This window comes from Diceros bicornis, chromosome 12 (assembly GCF_020826845.1).
Source record: "Diceros bicornis minor isolate mBicDic1 chromosome 12, mDicBic1.mat.cur, whole genome shotgun sequence".
Lineage (NCBI taxonomy): Eukaryota > Metazoa > Chordata > Mammalia > Perissodactyla > Rhinocerotidae > Diceros > Diceros bicornis.
In genome coordinates, this window is record NC_080751.1 from 35746884 (window position 1) to 35771869 (window position 24986).

The following is a 24986-nucleotide window of genomic DNA, read 5'->3' on the forward strand; positions in this document are numbered from 1 at the left end:
CTCCCAGTCTGTGATGTACCTTTTTTTATATTACTAATTTTAGAGTTCAGTTTGTATATGCCTTTCATTGATATGTCAATACTTGTATATATGGACCTTACCTTTAAAAATAGGGAACAGACGCTGAGTTTGTTTTGTATACTCAATAACACCTCTAAAGTCCCCTGCATGCATAGAGTTACTCAATAATGATTAATTGACCAATCAAATGATTAATGTCCAATGGAAGTCATTCCAATGGAACGATACCCCAAATTAAGGAGTCTCATAGAAGGGCCCAAGCTTAGTGGTGTCAGGCAGGGCTTGATACAAATCACATGATCCTCCTGCCTCACTTTTCAATATATTAAGATGGATTGTAAATGAGCATCAAGGACAAAGAGAGTCACAAAAAGATTCTCCTAGATTTGGACTTCAACTTTCCAAACGCTTTTCAGAATTGAGGGATTCACAGGTAGACCACTTTTGTATAAGCAGAGTTGTGGTCATTGGATTATAGAACATTTGTCTCAGACAGTGACAAGTTATGACTAATGCTTTTTTGGTACAGATTTCAAAACTCCCATGGACAAAAAATACTGTAGCAATAGTTAAAAGCAGACATTAATTCATAGTGTCTACTCTGTGCTGAAGCACTGTAAGGCAGCCAAAGGTCAATTTGACATAGATGTACCCAAAAAGCTTTAAAAGCTGTAGGGCAGAAGAGTCATAAGCACAAATAATTATGATGCATGGTAAATAGTTATGTGCAATAAGGATGTACAAAATTAGGAGAGGAAACGTTAATAATGGCTGGGGACAGGGATGGGGGGGACAGGGAGTCATTGACTCATCCAACAGATATTTATTAAGTACCTATTGTGGTTCAAGTTTAATACCAGATAATGGGCTTCAGGGGTGAGTTGCAAAAATCCCATGCCTTTAAGATCCTCGCAGTACAGGAATCAGGTCCAAGGATAGTGAGGGCTTCAGGAAACAATCTCAGGGAAGACCTTTGGGAAGAGGTAGCATTTGGACTTGGCATCAGAGGAGTGGTAGGATTTGGATATTTGGAGATGTGAGGGATGAGATGGGAAGCACATTCCAGATAATGGCAACAAAAATGGCATAGGCACTTGACTGTCTCATGTTTAAAAATAAAGAATCTGCTAATTTCTGATTTCTTTTGATGATCATTTTATATCTAGGAAAGTATAATTAATATACTAATAATAGAATATATTTGTTGAGAACTTACATTGACCTAGACGCTATTTTGAACACTTTACTTTTAAAAAAAAATCTCATGTAACTCTTACTAGATATCTGAGGCAAGATATGATTTTTAGTCCCAAGTTTACTAAAGGAAACAATGGCTGCGTCACATAGGACTGGGACACACCTGCAGGCACATTTGACCCTGAGTTCTACACTGCATGTCAAAGCTGTAATAGAGCTCTTGAAGCCTCTCAGGATTCTAGCTCCATAAAAGAGTTCACAACTCAAAATATTTTAAATGGGTATTTCAAATGATTCTTGCAAAAGCAAAAATGATATGAGTGAGAGAGAAAGAGAGTGCTCTGAGCCAGTCAATATGGACTCATCAAGTCTAAAGTCTGAATGAGCAGAGTCTTGTGGAAGGTGAGTTTGTTTTTGTTTTCTGGAAAATAATGGACAAGAAAGGGATCTGCTTAGGTGAGAGAATGTATGACAGGTGACGAGAGAAAGCTGGGTTGTTTGATGCCTATCTAGATTTTATCTTCTCTGTCAAGCAAAATGATACACTAGAAAAGGTAGTATGGATCCAAGGAAGTTTAAGCCCAAGATAAATAAGAGAATTAGTCTTTTCAGACAGAGAGCTGAAAGGGAGTATTTTGGATGAAGAAAAGATTTGAGCAAAGGCAACACAGATGGAGGATCTGGAGGGAGTGGTTCAAGTCCTGCAGTTGCATTTTCGAATCCACAAGAATAAATACAGAGAAGATATTTTGCTAATGAACAGTGTGCAAAGATCTGAGAATTTTAATTTACTGAAAGCTCGGCTCTGCAAATAGTGACTGTGGCTATTAAAAAACCCAGACAATATTGGTGGAAGAATAATGCCTTAATTAAGGAAGATAGTACAGTATTTAGTACCCATCTTATGCAGTGAGTTTGTCAATGTTTTGTGTTAAGTTCCTTTAGAATCTAAGTTTATTCACAAACTGGATATCTGAAGGGTCAACAGTTAGAAAAACTTCTCTGATTAATAGTTAAAGAATGGAAGGTGATTCTCCAGAAGACTTGAGCTGAGGGTGGAAGAAAGTGGACTGGATAACTGTTTTCAAAAAAGTGAAAGGGTGTCATATGGGAAAAGGGTACAGATTACACTGTGTTGATCTGTACTGCAGACACATTAAGCAGAGGTAACTTTCAGTTCAAAAGGATTTTCAAAGATGAATAGGCTGCTTTGAGAAATAGTAACATCACTGGCAGGTTTCAAGTAGAACTTAAGTGTTGTTTGTCAGAGATATTTTAAGACAGCTCCCGGCATCTGGAGAGAGTTTGGGCTTAAGGCCTCTTTCCAATTCTAAGATTTTTAATATTTTATTATTCAGTGTTTTAAGAGTTGTTGGCAAAGAAGTCCCTCTCATTTCTTTTACCAGTTGTCTCCTGGTACATCATGGGACAATCTAAAATAACGGACCAAGAGAAATCATAAATTTCCTATGTTTATGGTCTCCAAAGTAAATAGTTTTCAACTGAAAGTTTTAAATAATCTGAGCAAATAAAATGGAAATAAATCATTATACCTAATGGGAGTCAATTCAAAGGTCTAAGCCCTGGAAAGAAATGAGAGGCAGAGGATATTGACAATTTTATCTTTTAGACTACTGATATTTTAAAAGGAAATTCAGTTTATAGGCAGTCTCTTAAACTATCAATAGGGGAAAAATAGAAAAATTTTATGACTAGTAATGTAAAGGAGTCAATACATATTATATAGTCTAAATTAAAACCTAGGGGGAAAATATTCACTCAGCTGTGTTGTTGAATTATATATAACCACTATTATCCAATGGAGAAACAAGACAAGAGATGCTAGAATTGGTCCCTCCATTCAGGTGCCACTTTCTATCAATTTTTTATTACTTAAGACATTATTTTGTACACACACATACACACAACCCACATATAAAGTTGGAAAAAAAATTAGAGTTGAAATTATTTTTTATGTTGAATTTTATGCAAATTAGGGGATCTGCTTCTCAACATTCTTTATTTCTAAGTGTGGAGGGATATCTCATGTTCTCTTGGTAATGATTATTGCTTTTCTCCATGTCGTACTTGTTGCTTGCATTATACATTTGTCTTAGCTTGACACAAAGGATAAGAAACTCCCATATGGCCATGCCATCTCCCTTACACTTAACAAAGGTTCCTCTTATGTAGTAAACATACATTTGTTGTGTTATCTACATCAACATCATGGAAGTTTAATTACATATAAATCAAAACCATTGTCAATATAATCATGCTGAATATATTCTTATTTTGTGTTCAAGACTGTCTATTTTTTGATAGGTTATATACAGCAGAAACCCAGGAAACATCATTTTGTTTGTCATCAATAAATGAAAATAAACCCACTCTACAAATAAAAGTGAAAGATTGCTCCCTGGATACATTTATATGATCTTAGTGTAGTCTCCTGACCTCAACAAAAGTGAAAGTAGCTGCAATTTTGATGGAAAACATCAGCTGTGAATGTAGGGTTTTCCCTATTCTGTATTGCAGTAATTGTTATGAAGTCATCTCAGCATCCTGATAGAAACCAGAGTCAGTTGTTTTCTTTTTTTTTTTTTAAAGATAAAGAAACAATGTTAAATCTCAAAGAAAATACTATTTAGAAGTTATAGCAATGTCTCTTTTGGTTTTGGTTTTGGGTTTTCTTAGATAAATTTTTCCATTTATTGCTCAACAGTGGTTCTTACAAGTTGAATGATTATGAATTAAAATATCTTATGGTATATGAAAATTGGGAAGGCTATTGTAGAATAGAATAGAATTATTGAACTGAAAAGGGTGATCTAGAAAATGAAGATGTTGAGCTAAATGAGGAAACAGAGACAGAAGAGTTAAGTAATTTGTTCAAGGTCATAAATTTAGTTAGGGACAAAAATTGCAGTTCCTTTGGTTCTCAGGCTGCCATTCATTGTTCTTTCTATTATGGGAATTTTCTAGCACAAATAGAGAAAATAACGTTATAGACGTCAATGAACCCATTACCCAGAGTCAACATTTAGAATCATTTGCCAAAAAATATTCATATACTTTCATTAAACTCATGTTTTACTTTTTTATTCTAAGGTATTATGCTAAATGCCTTTTACTACCCCTTATGAAAATGTATGCATTTATGTTTGATGGTCTCATTCTTAGAATAGTTTTCTGAAGACTGGCACCAAGTTATTTAAAATGCCTATTTTTGCATCCAACAGTGTAGTTTCAGCTCAGTAGCAAGCAGCGTGTGATTTATACCTCTTTTTTTCTAATAATTTAAACTATTATTTCCATTTCCTGTCATACTGCATTGATTGACATGGCTAAAACAAAGCTAAAATGTAATGGTGATAATGTAAAAAATTATTTCCTACTTTAATGGAAATGCTTTTAGTGTTAAGCATGATGTTGGCATTTGCTTTAAGATAGATTTGGTTTTATCATGCTAAGGACTATTCTTCCATTTCTAGTTTACTAAGTGAATTTTTTAAAAATCAAGAATGCTATTGGATTCAGATATCTTCACAGAATCTATCTTAATGATTCATGTTGTTTTCCCTCATTTGTCCTAATAGTACATGTTAATAGATTGCCTAATTTTGAAACATCACAGCATTCTTGGTATACACCCAACATGGTTGTACATGGCATCTGAAGTCAGAAGGAACCAAGCTTGAGTCCTGGGTTTAGACTTAGTGGCTGTGTAACCCTGGGCCATATTTCTCCATTTGTAAAGTGATCATAATAATAGTTACCTCAGAATTGTAAAGCTAAAATCAGTTATTATATAAAGTTTCACACAGAAACTGACTCATAGAAAGTGGCACTACGTGCAGCAGCCATCTTTATCATAGTGGGTTATTCATTTATGTCCTGTTGAATATGTGTAAGAGGCATGTCAATTAGGATTTTTATGACTATGATTATGATATAAATTGGCCTATGGATTCGGGGTTTGTATGTGTGTGGGTGCTACATTTTGCTTTCTTTTGTATAAGGAAGTTCTAATTGTATGACGTTAGATGGGTGATTGTCCATCATTTTTTTATATAGCCGTGTGCTGCATTAACAATGTTTCAGTCAACGATGGACCTCATATATAAGGGTGGTCCCCAAAGATTAATACCATCTAGCCTAAGTGTGTGATAGGCTACACCATCTGGGTTTGCGTGAGTACACTATATGACATTCACACAACAACAAAATCACCCAACAACACGTTTCTCAGAACCTATCCCTGTTGTTAAGTGACACATGACTATATTTTGAAATAGATTCCACCACTGGGAATTACCTATTTCTAGAATTTTATTTTTCCAAGAGCAATATAGCACAGTAGTAGTTAAAATAAACAGATCTGGATTTAAGTCCTTATTCTTCAACCAATTAGCAGAGTGACTTTGGGCAAGTGACTAAACATTTTTATGCCTCAGTTTCCTTATGTATAAAATGAAGGCAATAATAGCATCTGCCTCTCAGAGTTGATGTGCGAATTCAATCAACATTCAGTAAACATTTATTTTTTGACCATTATGGGCTAGAACTGTGTTGAGTGCTATATTAAAAAACAATAAGCTGGGAACATAGGAAGTAGTCATTGTCAACTAAAGCGTATTGTTAATATTATTATCCACGTTATTAATAACTGACACATAAACTATTTAGGCCAAGAGCCTTTTACACTGGTAATTTTGGCAGTTATTTCTGTTCTAGTTTTATCAGTTTCAGTTATTTCTGTACTAGTTTATCAATTTAAGCTCTATGACACTGTCAGAATATAGCTAGGTAGACAGCTGGGTAGGTATGTATTCTTTTTTTTTTTTAAAGAGATTGACAATTTGCCTAACATTTCTATTGTGGTACTTGGGTAAGAAAAAATTATGTTCTAGAAAGTAGCATGTGACAATATTTGTGATAGAATAATTTTAAGGACAGTAAGAAGTTAAATAATAATAGTAATTTTTAAAAAGCCCGTAATAGTCTCTTTAAAGATTAAAGAGATGGCTAATACAAAAATGAATGAGAGATTTACCTTATACAACTTTCAGCTGGATAGACTGAGGGACAGCATGACACCATTTAAACTCCTAGGAGAGTTTTGTCTAGCGAGAGAATGTAAAGGGGATTTTTTTTAGAAAGTCAAAAATGGTACATGTTCATCCAAAAAAAAAATAAGTTGGATTAAAATTAAGATGTGGCTCAGGAATGGATAAATTCAACAATAGTTTTGAAACACTCAGTGTGTGTGTAAGACAGCAAGATGAGCCTTTTGATGTTGAAGGGTTATTTTAGGTGTTATCCTCGAGTTTCTCTTTTTTTGTGCATTTCTTTGGAGAACTTGAGTGTTGCCTACTTTTTGAATCGATAATCATATATTGTATGCATTACCCATGTATCTTCCATAACCAATTTATTTTGGTGGTCTGTGCTAATGTCAGTATAGTCATGTGTTAGGAAAATGTGTTGAAATGGAAATAGTTCAGCTCTTATAGCATAGATTGTACATTATGATGTCTTAAGCTAATTGATGAGTTGGCACTGCATTAAAAACAAAAATAAAATAAAAAGCTGATAACATTTAAATTTATGAAATAAATTTGTCTGTCTTGAAAACATTTTTGTAATTTTTTGTATGATATTTTTTGGTATAAAATAAACTGTAATAGTGAAGTTTGAGGTAGCTGATAGAGTTAATTAAAGCAGGAAATTATATTATCATTAGTTCAAAGAAATATGGCATAATTTACTTTTGACTAGGAAAGCTAATCAAAAGCTTAATGTCACCAAACCAATTGTGCTGGTTTCACATTTGTTGCATCTTGGCCCGAACTTAAATGCTTCCCACATCTCTGACTCACCTATGATTAAGTGTAATTGTTGAATCTTGTGAATTAATCATAGATTGTTCCTTGTTAGTTGTTAATTGGAGTGAAACCAGAGCCAATATTAAATATTCTTGCTTGAAGAGAAAGAGTTTTGGTTATTTTCTAGTTCATTTTTCAGGGCAGCATGGGTAATATCTTTATGATTCCTTGTATGAAGCATTCTCCCAGAGCTGGCATTCTTGGGCAGCATCTTGGATAAAATTAGCTCAAATTAAAAATGATATCATTAAAAATTAGACCCATGCCTATGGGCTTAGGGAGAAAGAGAAGACGGCAGTGATCGAGAGTCTGGTTTCAAACAACTAAGATAAAAATTAAACAATTTGAAGAATTTTGATTTATAAATAGAAACCTTGAAATATTCATGGAAGGAGAGTATTAAAAGCGTCCGAGGCATGGTCATTATATTTTTAAGTGAGGAGTTAAATGAGAAAGAAAAAGAAACAAGACTAATATTAACATTGCCAATCATGACCTGGAAAGTTAACTAAGAAAGTTGAAAAATTATAATAGAAAAATACTTCAATTGGGTCAATTCATATTTCAAATTTTAGCAACTCTATCTATTACATTGTTTTTATTGTCATGATATAAGAAATAGTTATGATAGTTTATTTCATTTCTTCTATAACCATTTAAAGTCTCCTTCTAACAGTGCTTTCATATACAATGCTTTTTTTGATACACCAAACTGGTTATAAAATTTAGATCTCTATTTATTTGTTTATTGGTTGTGACATTTGGAAGACTTGATCTTCTGGAAAGTTATTAACGTTCCTTTTTAAGTATTAGGTTTATTGCTATTGAGAAACTACAACTAAGACTCTCATTTCCTTTCGAATTGAGTCACAAATTTTATTTAGCAAAATAAACAACTGACTTTGTTACGATGATGATATATTCTATTGAATTCGTTTGGAAGTTTGAAGGACATTTTTCCGAAATGACAACTAATACTCAAAATGATTTAAGGAAAACTGTTAGCTGTGGGGAAAAAAAGATACTAGAGAAAAACAGGGATGAAGACAAGTAGGGAGAGAGGAAAGACACTGGCCGTTTTTCCAAGTGCTTCTCCATTATTGAGTCTCTGAGCATCTGGTGACATCTGGAATTATAATTAAACCTAAAGGGTATTGTGCTTCCATTTTTATTCCCAGGATTCCTGAAATATGAGAAAATCTGCTCTGACCCTCGCGCAGGTGAAAATTTAGCCTACTAGCAATTCTGAACACCTGGACTAATTTGATGTCCATGAAAGAACAGTTGCTGGGCTCTGCCTAACCCCGTCTTGGCAAGTTCATCCTGTTCAAAGCCTTATAAAATGATAAGGGTTTAGAGGCCCCAGGATACTCTCATGTGGCCTCTTCTACTTCCAAGCGATCTTGAGGAGTGTGCAGAGGACAGCAGCATGATGTGGTTGAAAAACATTAATTTGGAACCAGATAGGCCTGGGTTGGATGTGACTAGATGATGTTTTAGTTCTGTGACTTCAGAGAAGTCACTACTTGCTTTGAATTTCAAGCATCCTCAACATGATGATTGTAAGGATGACAAATAGAATTATTGTGAAGGTTAAAGGAGTGAAGGTTTGAAAAGTAATTGATATATTGCTTGGTATATACAATAGCAAGGATGTTAGCATCTCTCTCTTTCCAAGAGGCTTACTAATATCACATCTAAACTCCAATTTCTTTTTAGCACCTTGGACCCCCTTCTGAGAGGCACAGTGGTATGGTTAAGCATAGAAAATTGGAACCAGGTTACTTGAGACCAGATCACAGCTCTGATGCTTATTAGGCATGTGATTTGGGGCAAGTTATTAAACTTTTTGAGGCTCAGCTTCCTCATCAAATAAATGGAAATAATAATATGTATTCTAATATAGTATTTCTTATAAACTGCTTAGAAGGAGTACCTGGCATATAGCAAGTATTCAAGAAAGGAAGCTATTATCATCCTCACCGTTACCATCACCATCATCATTACCATGAGTCTGCTACCAAATACAGTCCTTCTTGAATATCCATACTCATTTGGGAAACTTTGGCACTGATATTACAAAGCAAAGAATAAGTTAGTTGTGGCTTCCCTTCAGCCTTAGAATGATATTTGTGATTAATTTCTCAGTGGATTTTTACCTTCTCAATTAGGTTTAGTTTGTGTTCGTTTTTAAAGAGTGGACATGTTTGGCAGGGGACGTGTATAAGTCAGATATTAGATCACAGCATATTATTCTTGCTGTGATGTTTAATAATTAAATTCATCACAGATAACCCAAAGTCCACTGAAGAATATTGTTAATCAGATGAGACATGAGCTTCATATATGGTACTGGCTTTTCAACTACTGTCAGGACAGACCTTTAAGTGAGTGTCTTTTGTACCTCAGTGGGTGACCACTAATCAGTTTTTGCTTCATAAAAGGGCATTTTCATAGACAAGTGTTGTCTTTTTGCTCAGAAAATTCAATTGATCAGCTCCACCCTAAAGTTCTCAAGATTCTTTTCCCCCAAAAATATAGGGGATCAATTATTTGAGGTTGAGGAAAGAGCTAACCAGACAGAAAGAACAACAAAGATCCTGAAATGGGACAGAACATGGTACCCTCATGGAAACAAAAGGCCAATGTGACAGCAGTGAAGAAGAGAGAGAGCATGTGTTCTTTGGATATATGGCTGATAACTTGACTTTGCTCCAGATATTTCTCTCTCAGCCTGTCCTTATTATCAGAATCCACAAGTCTCCTCAAAATATCCTGTCTCTTCTAGGTGAACGATGAGAACGGATGACTCAGGGAACCCCCAGTAGTTGCCACTCTGGAGAAGTTAACAAGGAACATTTATCTTGGGTTCAAATGTTCATGAATTATTTGGATTTGAGCAATTTGTGTGTTTTTGGCTTCAAAATTCTTGGCCAAATTGCAGGAAAAACTCATAGTTTGACTACATTTATTTGAAAATTTTCCAGAAGTAAAATTGGATGAAGAATTCCTCCTCTTATTTGAAGTGACCTGTTCATTGCCTGGAAAGCTGCATTTTAGAGACACAGGCATTGAACCTTATTCATTTTCTCTTCCAGGTGAACAGGGAGGTAAAAGATCAAAGGTGAAAACTTTTCTTTCTTCAACTAATTTGTGGAGGATACTTGAAAAACTAGCCATGTGATTTCAAACAGTATTTCTAAGCTGGAAAGTATCCAGAGAACTCTTACTACATCTTAATATAAAAAGGCTCTCTAAAGAAATAAGTTAACAAGACATTCCACTCCACAAAGAAACTAAACATGTTATATTAGCTTTGAAACATAAGCATAGAATGATGAATCATTTTTTGACATTGTAAAAGTAAATCACTTTTGGAAAACATGGTGAGTCCCTGTTGATTCAGAAAGTCTTTAGATATTATATTTCATAAAGCATATTGATTAACGAAACTTAGGAACAAACAATTAGATGATTGTCAAGATGCATACTGTTAGGTTCTACATTTATATCAACAATTTTCCATTCTTAGATTGGAAGATCTTTTAAATGAGCATAGCTATCTATTTTCCAATTACTTTATTTGTGCAAATGATATATTTTAGTTTTTTTATGCATAATTCCATAACCTAGTTTTATCTCCTAGATAAACTTTCTGGATAATACCTACATATGTTCATACATAGTTTACATATCTCTGTATCTATAAAGAGTCCATATATTTACATCTGCATCTGAATTTGTACATAAAAGCATCTGTCTTTATACATACATATTTTCCCTCCTTGGGGCCTGTGCATATACTCTTTCCTCTGCCTGGAAAACTCTTACTCTCATCACTGATTTCTTCTCATCTTCAGCTCCTCAAAGAGGAGCTCCTTCAGCTCCTTAATCGCTCAATGCCTCCCATAACACCCTGCTCTTTTCCTTCTTGACAGCGTACTTTATATGATAGTATAAATTTTAATGTATAAAGAAATAATGAGAGACTTAAGCTTCATAATGACAGCAGTACCGTCTGTTTTGTTAACTACTGTTTATCCAGAATTTAGCAGAATATCAGGAGAATAGTAAGAAATCTATTTGTATTTGTTGAATGAATGAATTAATGAATGAATATTGTTGAGGACTTAACTCCTGTATTAAGATATTTCGAAAATTTCAGTGTTGTTTATACAAGAAAATCATACAGTTTATGGAAACAAACATATATAAACACAAGCAACAAATACATTTTAGAAATTTTGAAAATGGAAAATGGAAACACTGTACCACTCTTTCCAGGAAAGTGTGGTACAGTGTTTTGCAAAATGCACTGCACCTAATAATACTTGATAAACATTTCTTGACATTATTTTATTTTTGTGGCAGTATTATTGTTTTATTAAGATGAAGGTCATAATCTTCAGGAGCTTCAGGCTTAGAGATTCTATATTTTGTTCTGAAATCTCTGTTGTACCAAAATTACACACGTAAACATAGATTTATTTTTGATGGCTGCAGAAATTATTACTTAGCACGTTGGGGATAATAGAACCTTGCTGATTCTATAGAAAATAGTCTTTGGTGAATGCATTTCTCTGCCCATATGTACACGTTTGCCTTTTCTAAGGAAGTCAGACAGGCAGTCCTGGACTAGAAGTCAGTAAGAAAAAAGGAGAAAGGTAGCACTCTCGGCTTTTCTCTTGGAATGCATTTCAAGTTAGGGCTCTGCTTGAGGCTTGTAAGAACCAAGATAGCATTATTAAAAAGTCCGTCCATTAAACACACTTGAAAATATTACCTCACTATTATTTTTTTGTTTGCAAGTCACGATTCACAAACACAATTTAAAAAGATGATATCCCTTCCAAACTAACGTTTTCATTTCATGTATAGCTCATAAGCATTCATCAGTGGAGGCATTAAAAATAGTTGCATTTATCTCTTAATATGTTTTTATTTTTTTTAAGATTTTTTTTTTTTAAATTCAAAGGCTAATTTTGTTTTACTTACAACCTAGTTACTAAGGTAACATTTACCATGCAGAGGACTAAAGTCACTATCCAAAGATGTTTCGTCTATTTGTCTGAAAAATATTGTGCTCTGTACTGTGAAAATTTGGAAATTAAAGTCAGACTGTAATTATATAGTTAGCTCTCCATGAAAATGATGGTCCTGGGATACAAGTAAATGAAATCCACAAATAATCCCAAACCTCTTTTATAGGAAAACATTTTTACACAGAAATGCCAATAGCTAGCAGAATTGATAGAGCCAAGTTTTCTTCCCTGTCCAGTTCCTGGTGGAGGTAATAATAAGCAGAGGAATGGACCAAAGACAAGGAATCAGAGAGAAGCAGAGAAACAAAGGTTGTGGTTTTAATCAGCACCTGAAACACAATGTTTATTGCATACAGTTTCCTGAATAACTGTAAAATGTGAGCAAAGCTATTTTAACACTGAACCAAGGGTTTTTAAAGCAACAATAATAAAACAAATAAAAAGAACATAAAGAACAAGCCATATCTGATCAATCACTTCACTGTGGACAAGGCTTAACTTAAGCCCGTGTGGATCTTAGATCTCCGTGTAGCAGCCTGAGTTTTTCATGATGCCAGACCACTAGGCTAAATATTCAAGCCAGAGGTAGTACTTGTGAAAATTAAAAACTTTCATAGGCCACCAGTCAATGGCTGCCTTTTGCTCTGTTTGATTTCAGCTTTTTGATTATTCAGGGCAAAAAAACTTAATGATAGACCACATTCTTTATATGTAAGGACACATTTAAAGATGAGCATTTAAGCTCCATGGTAGCTATTTCAGGATGAGAATACAGAATTAATCATCTCATTGAGATGGCTCTGATTCCCAAGAGGGTAAGTTAGCTTTATTTCATTCTGCAGCAGTTATGGTATCATGTAGAGATATGCTGTTTGGATCATGAGAAAGTACCGTGAAAAAGGCTTGATGACATCTCTGAACCCATAGCCCCACTGGAAAACTTCATATTGCTTCAAGAATGTCTTTTTAAATATAAAGGATAATTCAGCATTGGCTCAACTGAGGAATCAAACAAAATAGAGACTATTCAAAATATCAACCTTAGGATTTTTGCCCCTTTCAGAGATACACCAGCCAGTTATTTAGTAGGCTAGTTTCATCCCAATATTATTTTGATTCTTGATTTAATTTTGTCTAAGGGGAGATAATGTGAGGAAATGGTGGCGTTGAAGAATTGGTGTTATTGCCAGAACTCAGGGTTTACCCACCCTCAAGAGGAGAACTCATTGACCCTTATTCTCACTTACCGCCATCAAGTCCTACATACCTGGGAAGGCAAGGGTTCTTACCCATAAAGACAAGTCCATCCATCCCCCTTGGAGGGGAGGGGTTATAATTTATTGAGAAATAACACATGTGATTTACAAAAGGCCTCCCAGGTTACTCTGAGTCATTGGCCCAGTGGGATATCTCCTTTCTCCTCCCAAATTGGAGAACTCCTGATTTAAAATGTAATAAAATCTTATAGTTCCTCTATTTTATAAACTTTGAAAAAAACTAAAACAAATTCAAATTTGGGTGGCTTTTATGTGTTTCAAAAAACTAACTAGTACTTTCTTTTCTGTTTTTTTTTTTTCTGTGCTAACTGCTTAGCCATACATTTAGGCTTTTCATAGTATCACTGAGATGGGGGATGGGGGAAAGAGATTGTCTAATCAAGCAGTCTCTGCTTCATTATAACCAATAGCGGGACAGTTTGTCCCACAGGTGAACCTGATTAGATTTTAGAATGTTCCCTCTGAAGCCAAATGGTAGATAGATGCTCTTACTTTGGTCAAGTCTTAGCCTTTCTGAGCTTTAATGTCTTCATTTATATAATAGATACACTGCTTCACAAGTTGTTGTGAAGATCAATGAGATATTATGTGTTCTAACTAAACTGTAATGGCTATATAATTCAAGCATTATTTTAATTAACTTTCATCAACCTACTATGAAGCAAAACAATTGTTTTCCAAATGTAAGAATAACATTAATAGTAGTAATAATAATAGTAGAGCTCACAGGTGCTGAGTAGCCATTAAGTGTGCTAAGAACTTTATATGCATTATGTCATCAAAAGAAAATTGCAGCGTGATGAAAATGTTCTGGAATTAAATAGTGGTGATGGTTGCACAACCTTGTGAATATACTAAAATCACCGAACCATATACTTTAAAAGGGCAAATTTTATGATATGTGAATTATATCTCAATTAAAAAGAAGAAATTGTATGTGAAAGAGTTTTGGAATATCACAAATGTAGAGTTAGTCACCAAAGTGCTGGGAAGGGTACAATGAGGAATATCAATCTTGTTGCTTACCCTCAAGCTCTTTATAATATGGTTGAGGAGTTAAAACAAGTGCATAAAAACTAACACCTAAAGCAGTGTGTGAGGGAGGACTGTCACAGGCTTACAAAGTTTTATTAGACAGTCTGAAGACTAAGATAGGAGAATAAGCCTCCAGGAGTATAATTTCACTGTCAGGATCTAGTTTCGTGGAATCAAAGGAGCTATAGCATTCTGTAGAATAGAGACATATTAGGAAAGGTACATTATCCTTAATGAAGATTTGATGGGAAAATGAAAATACTGACTTCTTAGAATGCATCACTCCTAAATGAGATCTTTCTGAGGTGGTATCACCCTAGATCCCACCCACTTCTGGTTCCACATTGTGTGGTGTTATACAACGTAATTAGCTAAAAAGAAAGATGCACTTCAAGGTAGCCCTACATTTGACTCAGTTTTCTGAGCATGCCTTGGTTTCAAGATCTTTTCTTGGAATGCGACCACAGCTGAAGTCATTCTGTTTTAGAAGCATCTCCAATTTGGTCGGGTTTTGGTATCCATATTTATTAGCTATATGATTTGGGGCACATTATTTATACACTCTGAGAAGATAGAGAAAATAGCACTTACCTTTCAGATCAGCTAGGAATTTTAGGTGGATACATTGTGTAGAGCTCAATGCCTGGCACCCAGTGAGCACTCTGGTGTTTAGGGCCTGGAAAGAGAGATGGGAGACAGAGGGAACATACATTCTACGTGCCTGGGTATCTTTGGTATCCACTGGCTGCGCTATGGCTGTCCCAATGCTGGCTTGCTCCTGCCACACGGTTGGAAGCTCCCTGAGACCCTTCAGAACCCTCCTCCACAGCACACCTGTGCTCCTCCCTGCTGCTCCCTAAACTCTTTTGAGGGTGTGAATAGTTGCATGCATGACTTATCGTCCCAATTTGAAAATTTCTCAAAGAGCAGAGAACATGCTTGAAATATTTGTATCATCTACATGTGTAACAATGCGGAATTCATATTACATATTTGATTTTTATTTATTAGCTGAGTGAATAAAAAAAGTATTATTCAATGGAGAATGTGAGAGAAAGGGCAGCAGTAGCTTCTTGTTTTCGAAATGGTGTGGGGTTTTTTTTTGAGGGAGGCAGTGCATTTCCAGCTCAGTGCCAGGTTAAAATAACTAGACCACTTCTTGACATTATGCTTCATCTAGATTAGTAAACACAATCTCTACCAGGACCTCAGAGTCACTCATTTGGAAAGATACTTGGGTTAAATCAGCAATTATCAGAATCAATGCATTTGTTTTGAGGTGAGAGAACAGGTGTCTCTCTGACACACTGCAGTGTTACTTACTCCAGCAACAGTGGCTGTAGGCCCCAGAGTCCCCCTCAGGCCTTAAAACCTCTGTTCCTGGTGAGATTAGTCCTTGGAGGAACAAAACATAACATTCAACCTGACTCTGAGTTTCGTCGACGATGTAGCATTGGACCATGGGAGTTGTTCTGTATTGTGAAATAAGCACAAGCATTGAGTGCATTTGACGACATTGTCAAGTTCGGTCCCGAGTGGGGCCCTGAAGTATAGGACTGTATCGTGTTGTACAACAGAATCTTATAGACCACAAACAAGCCTCCTTGCTAATCTACATGCCATCCTGTGTTGCACACTTGTTCATCTTGTTTGGTTACACTCTAAGAGTATGGTAAACAAATAAAAAAACATAAAAGACAATTTTTCATTTTTCACTGTTGTCCTGGACATAGTTGAGCAAACACTTCTATATAAAACCTCAGAGTAGGGGGAGAAAAGCGGTGGACATATCTGTATGCCACATACAAGCTAAATATGTCTGTGTAGTCTATCTATTTCATATGCACATAGATTGAAATATATCTGCATCTGTGACATACAAACATCCTACATGAAGTATGCCCACGATATTGAGTACACCGTTAAATCTTAATCTTGGTTAAAACAATTATTTTTCAAATGAATATGTGATTGCAGATGGAATTAAAAGGTGCATTAAACTATGGTGCCACGTGCTAGAACTTTCAATTTCCTTCCCAGTGTCATTTTTCATGATGTTTCCTTTTAACTTGGTTTAATAAAATAATCCTTATTCAGAAATGAGCTTTTGTGAAAAAATCAATAATTACCTTTGTCACTATTTATTTAATGAATCCGTGGAAAGACTTCATTAAATTATAAATGCTTCGTTACTGATATTCTCATAATAGAGTTTTGAAATTATGTTGTGAGCCAGTTATCCATTTCAAGGAAGACACAATGCTGAAACATCAGTACATGTCCAGTGAAATTACTGCTGGTTTTGCTAATGCAATATTCATGAGAGTTTGCCGGAGACAATCACATTTAATCCCAGAGAATAAGAATTTGAAATGAATTCTTCTAAATTGTAATTATCCATTGGCAAGAAAGTTTAGCAAGTTTTATCATTTATATAATTGAAATGACTTGCTATTCTGTCAACATCGGAAGAATATGTTTTGAGAATATTTATAGTTTACGAATGGAATCATAATCATAAATATTGGTCCTCTAAGTATGCTTGATGTTAAAATTTTGTGGTTTACATGCATTTTAATTTATTTGTCTTAAGGAAAAGATTGACCCTTTGACTGTTATTTATGCTTAAATTGTTTTTCAAGGACTTGATGCAACCTGGGGTGGGGTAAATAATGTCTGAATTAGGGTAAAATCTGTTGTTTGAATCTACTTTGGTGATATTCAGTTCTGTTCTAGCTGACTCTGGAGTTAGAATACATGAGATAGCAAAGATGTTGGAAGTTGAAGGACCAAATCAATATATTCAGGGGAAGATGGGCATCATTTAAAAGTCAGAAGCTCTCTAAGCATCACCAACCCTCATTGTTTCTTAGTAGTATGTTTTGCTATGTTACAAGAAATGAATTTCTGTATCCTAGAAAATAAGCATTTTACATTTCATATTGCAGAAAAATTTAGGGATAAGGTAAAGGGACTTTTTTCAGAGTTTGGTGCATTTTGTATCTTTAACATTGTAATGCTTCTATTCGTGGAACTTTGAATCTCCTTAATGATTAGAACTCTGCTGAAAACAGACTATTGTAGCCTTCATATCAGAGCAAGTAGGTAACTTTAAGAATTTCTTTCAGTCTATCCTGGGATAAGAAACATGTGTGTAATAGAAGAGACCCTTAAACAATGGGCACCTCTAGAGGAACAAATATCTTCACATCCTTGTTACGTTGAAAGAGCTGATTCCTAAGGATGCAAAGGGAATTTAAACCTGTTCTGTGGAATATTTCTGCCTGACCCCACGGAAGTGCAGAGAAAGTATCAGCACTACTTTGGTCACTGTTGGATAGTAAAAAGTCACCTCTTCACTTTTAGACATAAGTAATTTCAGTTCACTCCTTTGTAATAATAAATACAATGTCAGTTAAAGACAGTCCATTACCCCTGCTGGGCTGCCTTGCAGCTGCCACTTACACTGGGTGAGAGTCAGGGCTGCTTCTCCTCTTGTTTCCAGGATGTTCCCTTCTCTTCCTCCTCTCTGACTCCTCCAGGAATGAAGCAGGAGAAGGAAGAGGAGATAAGGGAGAAAATGATTTTACTTGGCTAATACAGTAGTCGCCATCTAGCTGGGCTTAGCCTATGTTTAAAATGGACTCCGAGGGGCACTTGTGGAGGGCATTTTGGTGGGTTCTTTAGTGCTCTTAACCACATCATTGGAGTTTCTTTACCTGCAATTCCCTTGAGGCGGGTAAATGCACCTCCTTCAGATGGTCATTGAGGATTTCTGCCTCAATCCCGGGGCATCCATCACTGCAACCCCAGGGTCTTTCTGTTGAGTTGTCTTCACCACTCACCACCCCTCCCCCCAGTGGCCCTCTTGGACAGGCTACAGCACAATTCTATGCTGGTTCTCTAACCCACAGTCCACGGGTAATGCTCACCTGTCCCATGTTCTAACAAACTCTGATGCACAGGTGGCCCCTGGGGCCGTAATATCTCTTTGCTCTGCCATCAGAGCATCAGCCAGCCACAGTCTCTCCCCTTGAAGATTTCCCAGGCAGGAGTCAAATCTCAGGCAAGAGCAAATGGGGTTGCTGACTACCCCAACTACTGCCACCAAGTTCCGGAAGACAAGTATCAAACTTTTTGAGATGTTCCATTGAAGTCCGTTTCCCCTGCACTTGAGATAAGCGAAAAGTAGCCTTCCACCTAGGAGGTACATGCAAATCACATCACATCCCAATTCTCTCCAAAAATCCTCTTTTCATTATCAGTATCCTCTTGGCCTTTCTTGTCTCTTTAATGGGCCGGAAATAGATAATTTATTCAGGGTCCCAAAAGCAGTTTTCAGTGCTCTCCTTTGCAAGTCTGGTTTAGGTAATCTTATACCTCATTTTGTAAAATGGAAGTAGCAATCTGGCTTTTGACTTATTATCATGTCAAGATTGCAGCTGAAACTGGAACAAAAAAAGTCCATTTTAACATCCTATTATATCCACATATCAGTTGCTTACTGTCATCTATAAAATTATTTTAAGCACACGTTGATTGATACATATGTACAATCTGCAAAGCACTGTACGGGGATTGTGGGGTGCTCCTACTCTAGCAGGAAAGATAAAACAGGTAGCAAAAAACAACTAGATTTACCAAATCTGCTAACTGCAGTTATAGGATTGCCCAGTATTCCTAAAATTCAGCCTAGTGTAATGATTAGTAGCACAGACTCTGGAGCCAGACTGCCTGGGTTTGAATCACAGCTTTTCTCTTTCTAGCTGTGTGACCTTAGCCATGTTACTTAATCACTCTGTGCTTTAGTTTCTTCATCTGTCAAATGGAGGTAAAATAGTACCTCTCTCAAGGGATTCTTATGAGAAATGCCAGAGTTAGTAATTGCAAAATGCTTAGAACACTATAAAGGCGTTTGTTAAATAAAGATAACTTAAAGAACCTCTTAAACGAGGTTCTTAAAAAAATTCCTGTGGAGTTATATCATACATGTATTAAAAATGTATATATAGCACGTTAATTTACTGAAAATGAGCAAATATCAATTATACCAAAAAGAGGAAATAATGAGTGCTCACACAAAAGACTTGTGCTAAAAAAAAGTCTAAAAAAAGTCTCCACAGGCCCTTGGATAAATTTTAGTTTTTATTAGAATTCTGCTGTTTATCACCTGAATCATTCTAGAAAAAACTGAAATGCCTTACAATGGCATATATTTAAAAGTAAGGATCATGAGAAATATGGTAGAAAATAAAAATAAGTCCAAGGGAAAACAGTATGCCAGAAATCTATGCAGCTGGTAAAATTGTCCTACTCACTTTCACTCGGAGTTTCCCAACGACCAAAGTCAAAAAGAAAATACAGCTTTAAGTCATGCTGTCCATCAAGCCTAAAACAAATCAAAACCAAAAAAACATTAAAAACCACACTAACTTGTTATAATAAAGAGATCCTTTATGGACAATAAGAACAAAGAAAAAGAAAAATAGAAACCTGTAGGACGTCTACATCAAGGGGACAATGAGCAGTGTCTCAAATAAAATCTTCAAATCCTTCCCTTCAATTAAGGCAGTATTATACAAGATTTTCTTATAATATCTCTCAGTGTAAGCTGATGCCATACTCTTGCTGCCTAGTTCAGAGATGAGAATCCAGCAAGAGGTCGAAAGGATGTGGTCTACATCTTCGGGTTTCTGATCTTCTGATTTAAAATTTCTACAGGGATGGATGGACTGTATGTCCTTTCAGCTCCTCTTCCCCCATGTTGCTCCTCTCAACTGAGGTTTGATGAAAGGTGAACTGCAGACAGTTTGAGGTTATGTACTCTGACAAGGGCCTGCAGTGCAGACGATCTGTGCTACTGATTAAGGGCAAATCCACATGCTTTAAAAATCAACTAAGCTCGCGGTAGAGTTGACAGTCCTGCTGTTAGAGAACGCTTCTCAGAGGCAGAGGACACAGCACATATTTCTCTTGGCTGCCTAAAGTTAACAGCAACAAACCCTGTACTTAGAATGGTTTGTGATTTTATGTAACCGTATCTTAACTTCATCTTAGCTTAAATAGAAACTAAGATTGAGGGAAGTGAATTCTAGTTCTAGTACCCCTCGATTAAATTATGTGACCTTGAACAAGTCATTGCATGTTCCTGTGTCATAGTTTCATCATCTCTAAAATAAAGAAATTGAATAAATTTCAGGCTCTTAGCACTGGATGACTTTTTTTGTGAATAACAACTAAGAAACTGCGCTCGTTAAACGCCTGTCTGTGTGCCCATAGCCTTTAGAATGATTTTCTATATTGTGAGTATTTGTCAATTGGCTCTAAACAGACTTCGTTGCTCTGATTTCACCAGCTATTAAAAGAGAGAATTTCAAGCCTCATTTTTCTTGTGAAATAGAAAGAGTGGATTAAGGAGCTATGTTAAAGGACAGGAAAGGAAGTCCTTTCACACAGCCAGCTGTGCACCTTGTCTATGGCAACCCCTGGGAAGAAGGTAGCTCAATTCTCTTGCAAGTGTGTCTTTTGGAATATCAATTATCCATGAATGAGATGCTTCAGATTTACCCAAATGTCAAGAATCTTGCTTCTCCTATATAAGTTTTTCAGAAGTAAATTTGGAGGAAAGCAGCTGTTGTCTGAAGCATGTTCTTAACTAACACCCTGTGTGTAATTCTTATTAAATGCTGATGAATTACTACAACTTCATACAACTCTTTTTTCCCCTCCTCCCTTCCAGCACCAAGGAAAAATTGGAGTTAAATTTAATGTTGGGACAGATGACATCGCCATCGAAGAGTCCAATGCAATCATTAATGATGGAAAATACCATGTAGTCCGTTTCACGAGGAGCGGGGGCAATGCCACGTTACAGGTGGACAGCTGGCCGGTGATCGAGCGCTACCCTGCAGGTAAGCCAGTGAATATGTATCCGGGGAAGATTTTGTGAAAAACAAACTGGAAAACAAAGCACTGTTTTGCGTCCGTTTCACCCAATTGTGGGTTTTCTGAGAAACCATCAAGTGTTTATTGGACTTTAAGAGTCATGTGAATGTAATGCTGTCCTAAACTGTTCTTGATACAGTGTACAAATGGCATTTTATAGAACTTGAAGGCACACGTTATCGTTTGCAAAATTCAGGACATCAGTGAAACCAGAAAAATGCACACGTAAAAGACACAGCAAGTCAAAGCTCTTTTTACTGGATCCTTGCATTGGAACGAAGGAAAGGCTTTGTCAAAAGTAACAAAGTTAAAATTTAAAACTAAGGGAGGGACTATTATAACACTTTTCTCTGAAAGAAAATAGGACCAGACAGTTCCTTTGATGGTGGTACATAGCTGAAACTCATCAGAAGTGCAGGAGGGCCATGGGACAAAAATACTGTAAATCAGCAGGTCTAAGAACACGTACGTACATGAAGTTTGTTTTCACTGTCATATAACCATGGCATTTCAGAAGGATTCTGTGACACTAGTATTACTCATTTCAAGTCTATAAAATGAAAGTCAGGTTATTATTGATAAAATAAAAATTATCTTGTTCATTGTTGATGAACTTTTTCAGTACTATGTTATTGAAACAAAGACAGTAGATTAGAAACTTAAACCAGTGTTAGTTGTGGCTGCCTATATTCTCAATTTAAAAAAAAATTTTTATTTTAAAGTCAAATACAAATTAAAAGTGTAAATGTATTTTACTGCAATTATTATCCTCTCTATGTTTTAGTGGAAAAGAGGTTACTAAAAACATCAATCTCATTTGTCTCTGCTCCCCTTTAAGATAACAACTGTTTTTTGTACAGCAGAAGATTTATAGCCTAGTATAAAGAAAGAGTATAAAAATAAATTTTCATTTTGCACAATTAAAATGATTACCAAAGTGTATATATAAATTCCTTTATTATAAGTATTTGTTTCTTGGAAGAAATAATTTGAGGAAATAACTAACATTGAATAAAGATCAATTTTCTGTAGTACTGACTCACAATTATGGAATGAAAGGTCTGTGATGCCCTTCTGGACCCTTTCTGATTTATAAAATTTTACATTTTCAAGCCTCATTTCAAACCTACTCTATAAACCTGGTGCTTCGCAAATATTTGCTGAATTAAATGTAATAAGAAAACTGCTCTATGACAAAATTCGGAAGCAAGCACATTAATAATATGTGCCTATTATAATACTGGAAACTAGTAGACACTCAAATATTTGCTGAATTGATGTCCTGGGAATTATCCTGATTTTACACTACAGTTACAAGAATGTACACCTTCTGTTACCATCTATGATAAAATGAAGGAATGGAAGATGTGGAAGGAAAGTAACTTAAACATGCATGCGATGTAACATAGACCGTGCTAATCCCTTATTGAATTTACTGAAATCTGAGTAGAAATGTATTTTTTATAGTAACTACAGCCTCAATGGAATTACAAAAAAGTAAATTGGTGAATTTTATAAAATACAGATTACTCAATACCTATTTACTGAGAGGAAGTCATTGCACTGGACGCCATGAAAAATATGAAGTAGGATAAGGTTTAGGCCCTGTCCCTGGGATGTTGTCGTCTGTGAATAGTGGACTTGAACATGTGAAATGATAAATTCTGTCACTATTACAGTTTGGCAGTTTCCTCATGAAGCCTAGCTTTGTTTCACCAGTTAATTCTTTAAAATTATCTTAATTTAGTGACTTTTTACTCTTATCACACTTTCCAAACCGATATCTTTAAGAACCCTGTTCTAGAGAATGTTAATGGTGACCCATGAGGGGAGAGGTCTCACTCTCAAGTTAGTTTGGGAAGTTCTGGGTTAAACTAAGTTAAAAATATCTATACTTGGCTTTATTATATTAATATTCATAATGCATCTCTAAAAGAGAAATATAGTATGCATTTCCCAAGCATAGAAAATCAGAATCTGGTTGTCTAATCCATTAATGCAATTGTGTAAATATTTTATGTTTTTAAAATTTTCTATACCTCACTATTTTAATATATTTTATCCAATTAACAATCCTTTAATTGTACTAGGTATACTTCAAAAAAAATGGTGGCTGTCTTCTTGTGGCACGCTAATGTCCAATTTGAATACTAATAGCTGAGATTGGGGCAGTATTAATTAATTAAGTCAATGAACATTTGTATATTTTTTCTAGACTAATTTTTTTTAGCACATATAATGTCAGGTATTTTATTAATCGTCTGCTCTGTGTGCATTTTAGTGTGATGTTGAGGTAGGAAATAAACCATGAAAATTTCAAAACCTTTTCCTCTTGGAGCTCCATCTGCAACAATAACATGAAGGCTGAATACAAATTTAAAAGTATATGTCATCTGGATTAAAGTTGTTAGAACAAAATCATTTTATGTATGAGTTCAATACAGATGTCCAGTATATCAGTTTTATATTGGCTTGTGGTATGACTATTTTTATTTTAAAAGTTTTTGTTGTTATTATTCATTAGAAAAACAGCTGGACTAATGCTTTTACCACCAAATGCTATAATCAGAGAAGCGGGAACCAACAGACTATATGTGGTTCCTTTTAAAGTGCCTGCACTGCAAAATATAGGTAATAAGGACTGAAATTAGTAATTAAGTACAGCACTTAACCTTCCATTATAGGGCTTTGTGGGAAGTGCTTTTATATGAAGCAATCCATCTGGTAGCGACACTACACCTCTAATGAAAAGCACCTAAAGCATTGACCAGTGTTATTACCCTGTAATTGTCTGGAAAGCTTTGATAGAGAAACTAATTAGTAGAGTTAGATTTTGTGCTCTTTTGGAGTGTATGAAATATTCCCATAACTCAACAATTCACATTTTAGAATAAATATTGAATTTTCTGAATAGCAGACCCAGTTTCCATTATTTTCTATGCATGGAGCAAAGTATAGAAATAATATTTTGCAAACCATTTGAAGTTGAGAAAGCCATTTCTTGGTGCTTATCAGTTAAAGCTCTAGAACATAATGCATCATTAATCTCTGATTTGTCCCTAATTACAGTTATGTAGCAAAATTTTCTCTCTCAACAAAAATAAACTTCCTCTTCTCATAATGTTAATCCACAAAGTCTGACATCATTTTACTTGCCCAGACTAAAGATTGCTCCAGATAAATCACAGTTACCTTTGAGGATAAACCTTTGAGTTTATTTGTCTACCACAGTGTGCCAAAAAGAATATATATGTCCTTTATATTCTACACAAGGTCAAATATTCATTTTATTCTCATTAAGTTAACAAATTAACAAATATTTAAAGGATGTGTATTATATTAAAATAACATACTAGGCTTACCATCTGGTTACAGAGTTATGTAAAAATTGTTCAAGATTAAAAATATAATAAGTGAGAAAATACAAAAGTCATCATATCATATTTGGCTAATTTCTGAAAAAGCTTACCAAAAAAAAAAGGAAAATAGGCTTCAAGGAAGAAGAGGCCATGTTGTAGTGAGTGGTCTAGTAAAACCATGAAAAAAGTAGGAAACCTTGATTTGGGTCTTGAAAGGCTAAA

At 35.3% G+C, this 24986-nt stretch overlaps 1 protein-coding gene across 15 annotated transcripts in view; it reads left to right on the top strand.

Moving 5' to 3' along the window:
- Positions 1 to 24986, top strand: part of NRXN1 (neurexin 1) — a 1082241-nt gene that overhangs the window by 896371 nt on the left and 160884 nt on the right. For all 15 annotated transcript variants that reach the window (XM_058551255.1, XM_058551254.1, XM_058551256.1 and 12 more), the window contains one exon: positions 21200 to 21371. In XM_058551255.1, coding sequence (XP_058407238.1) covers positions 21200 to 21371 — 172 coding nt within the window. The remainder of the gene's footprint in view (positions 1 to 21199; positions 21372 to 24986) is intronic.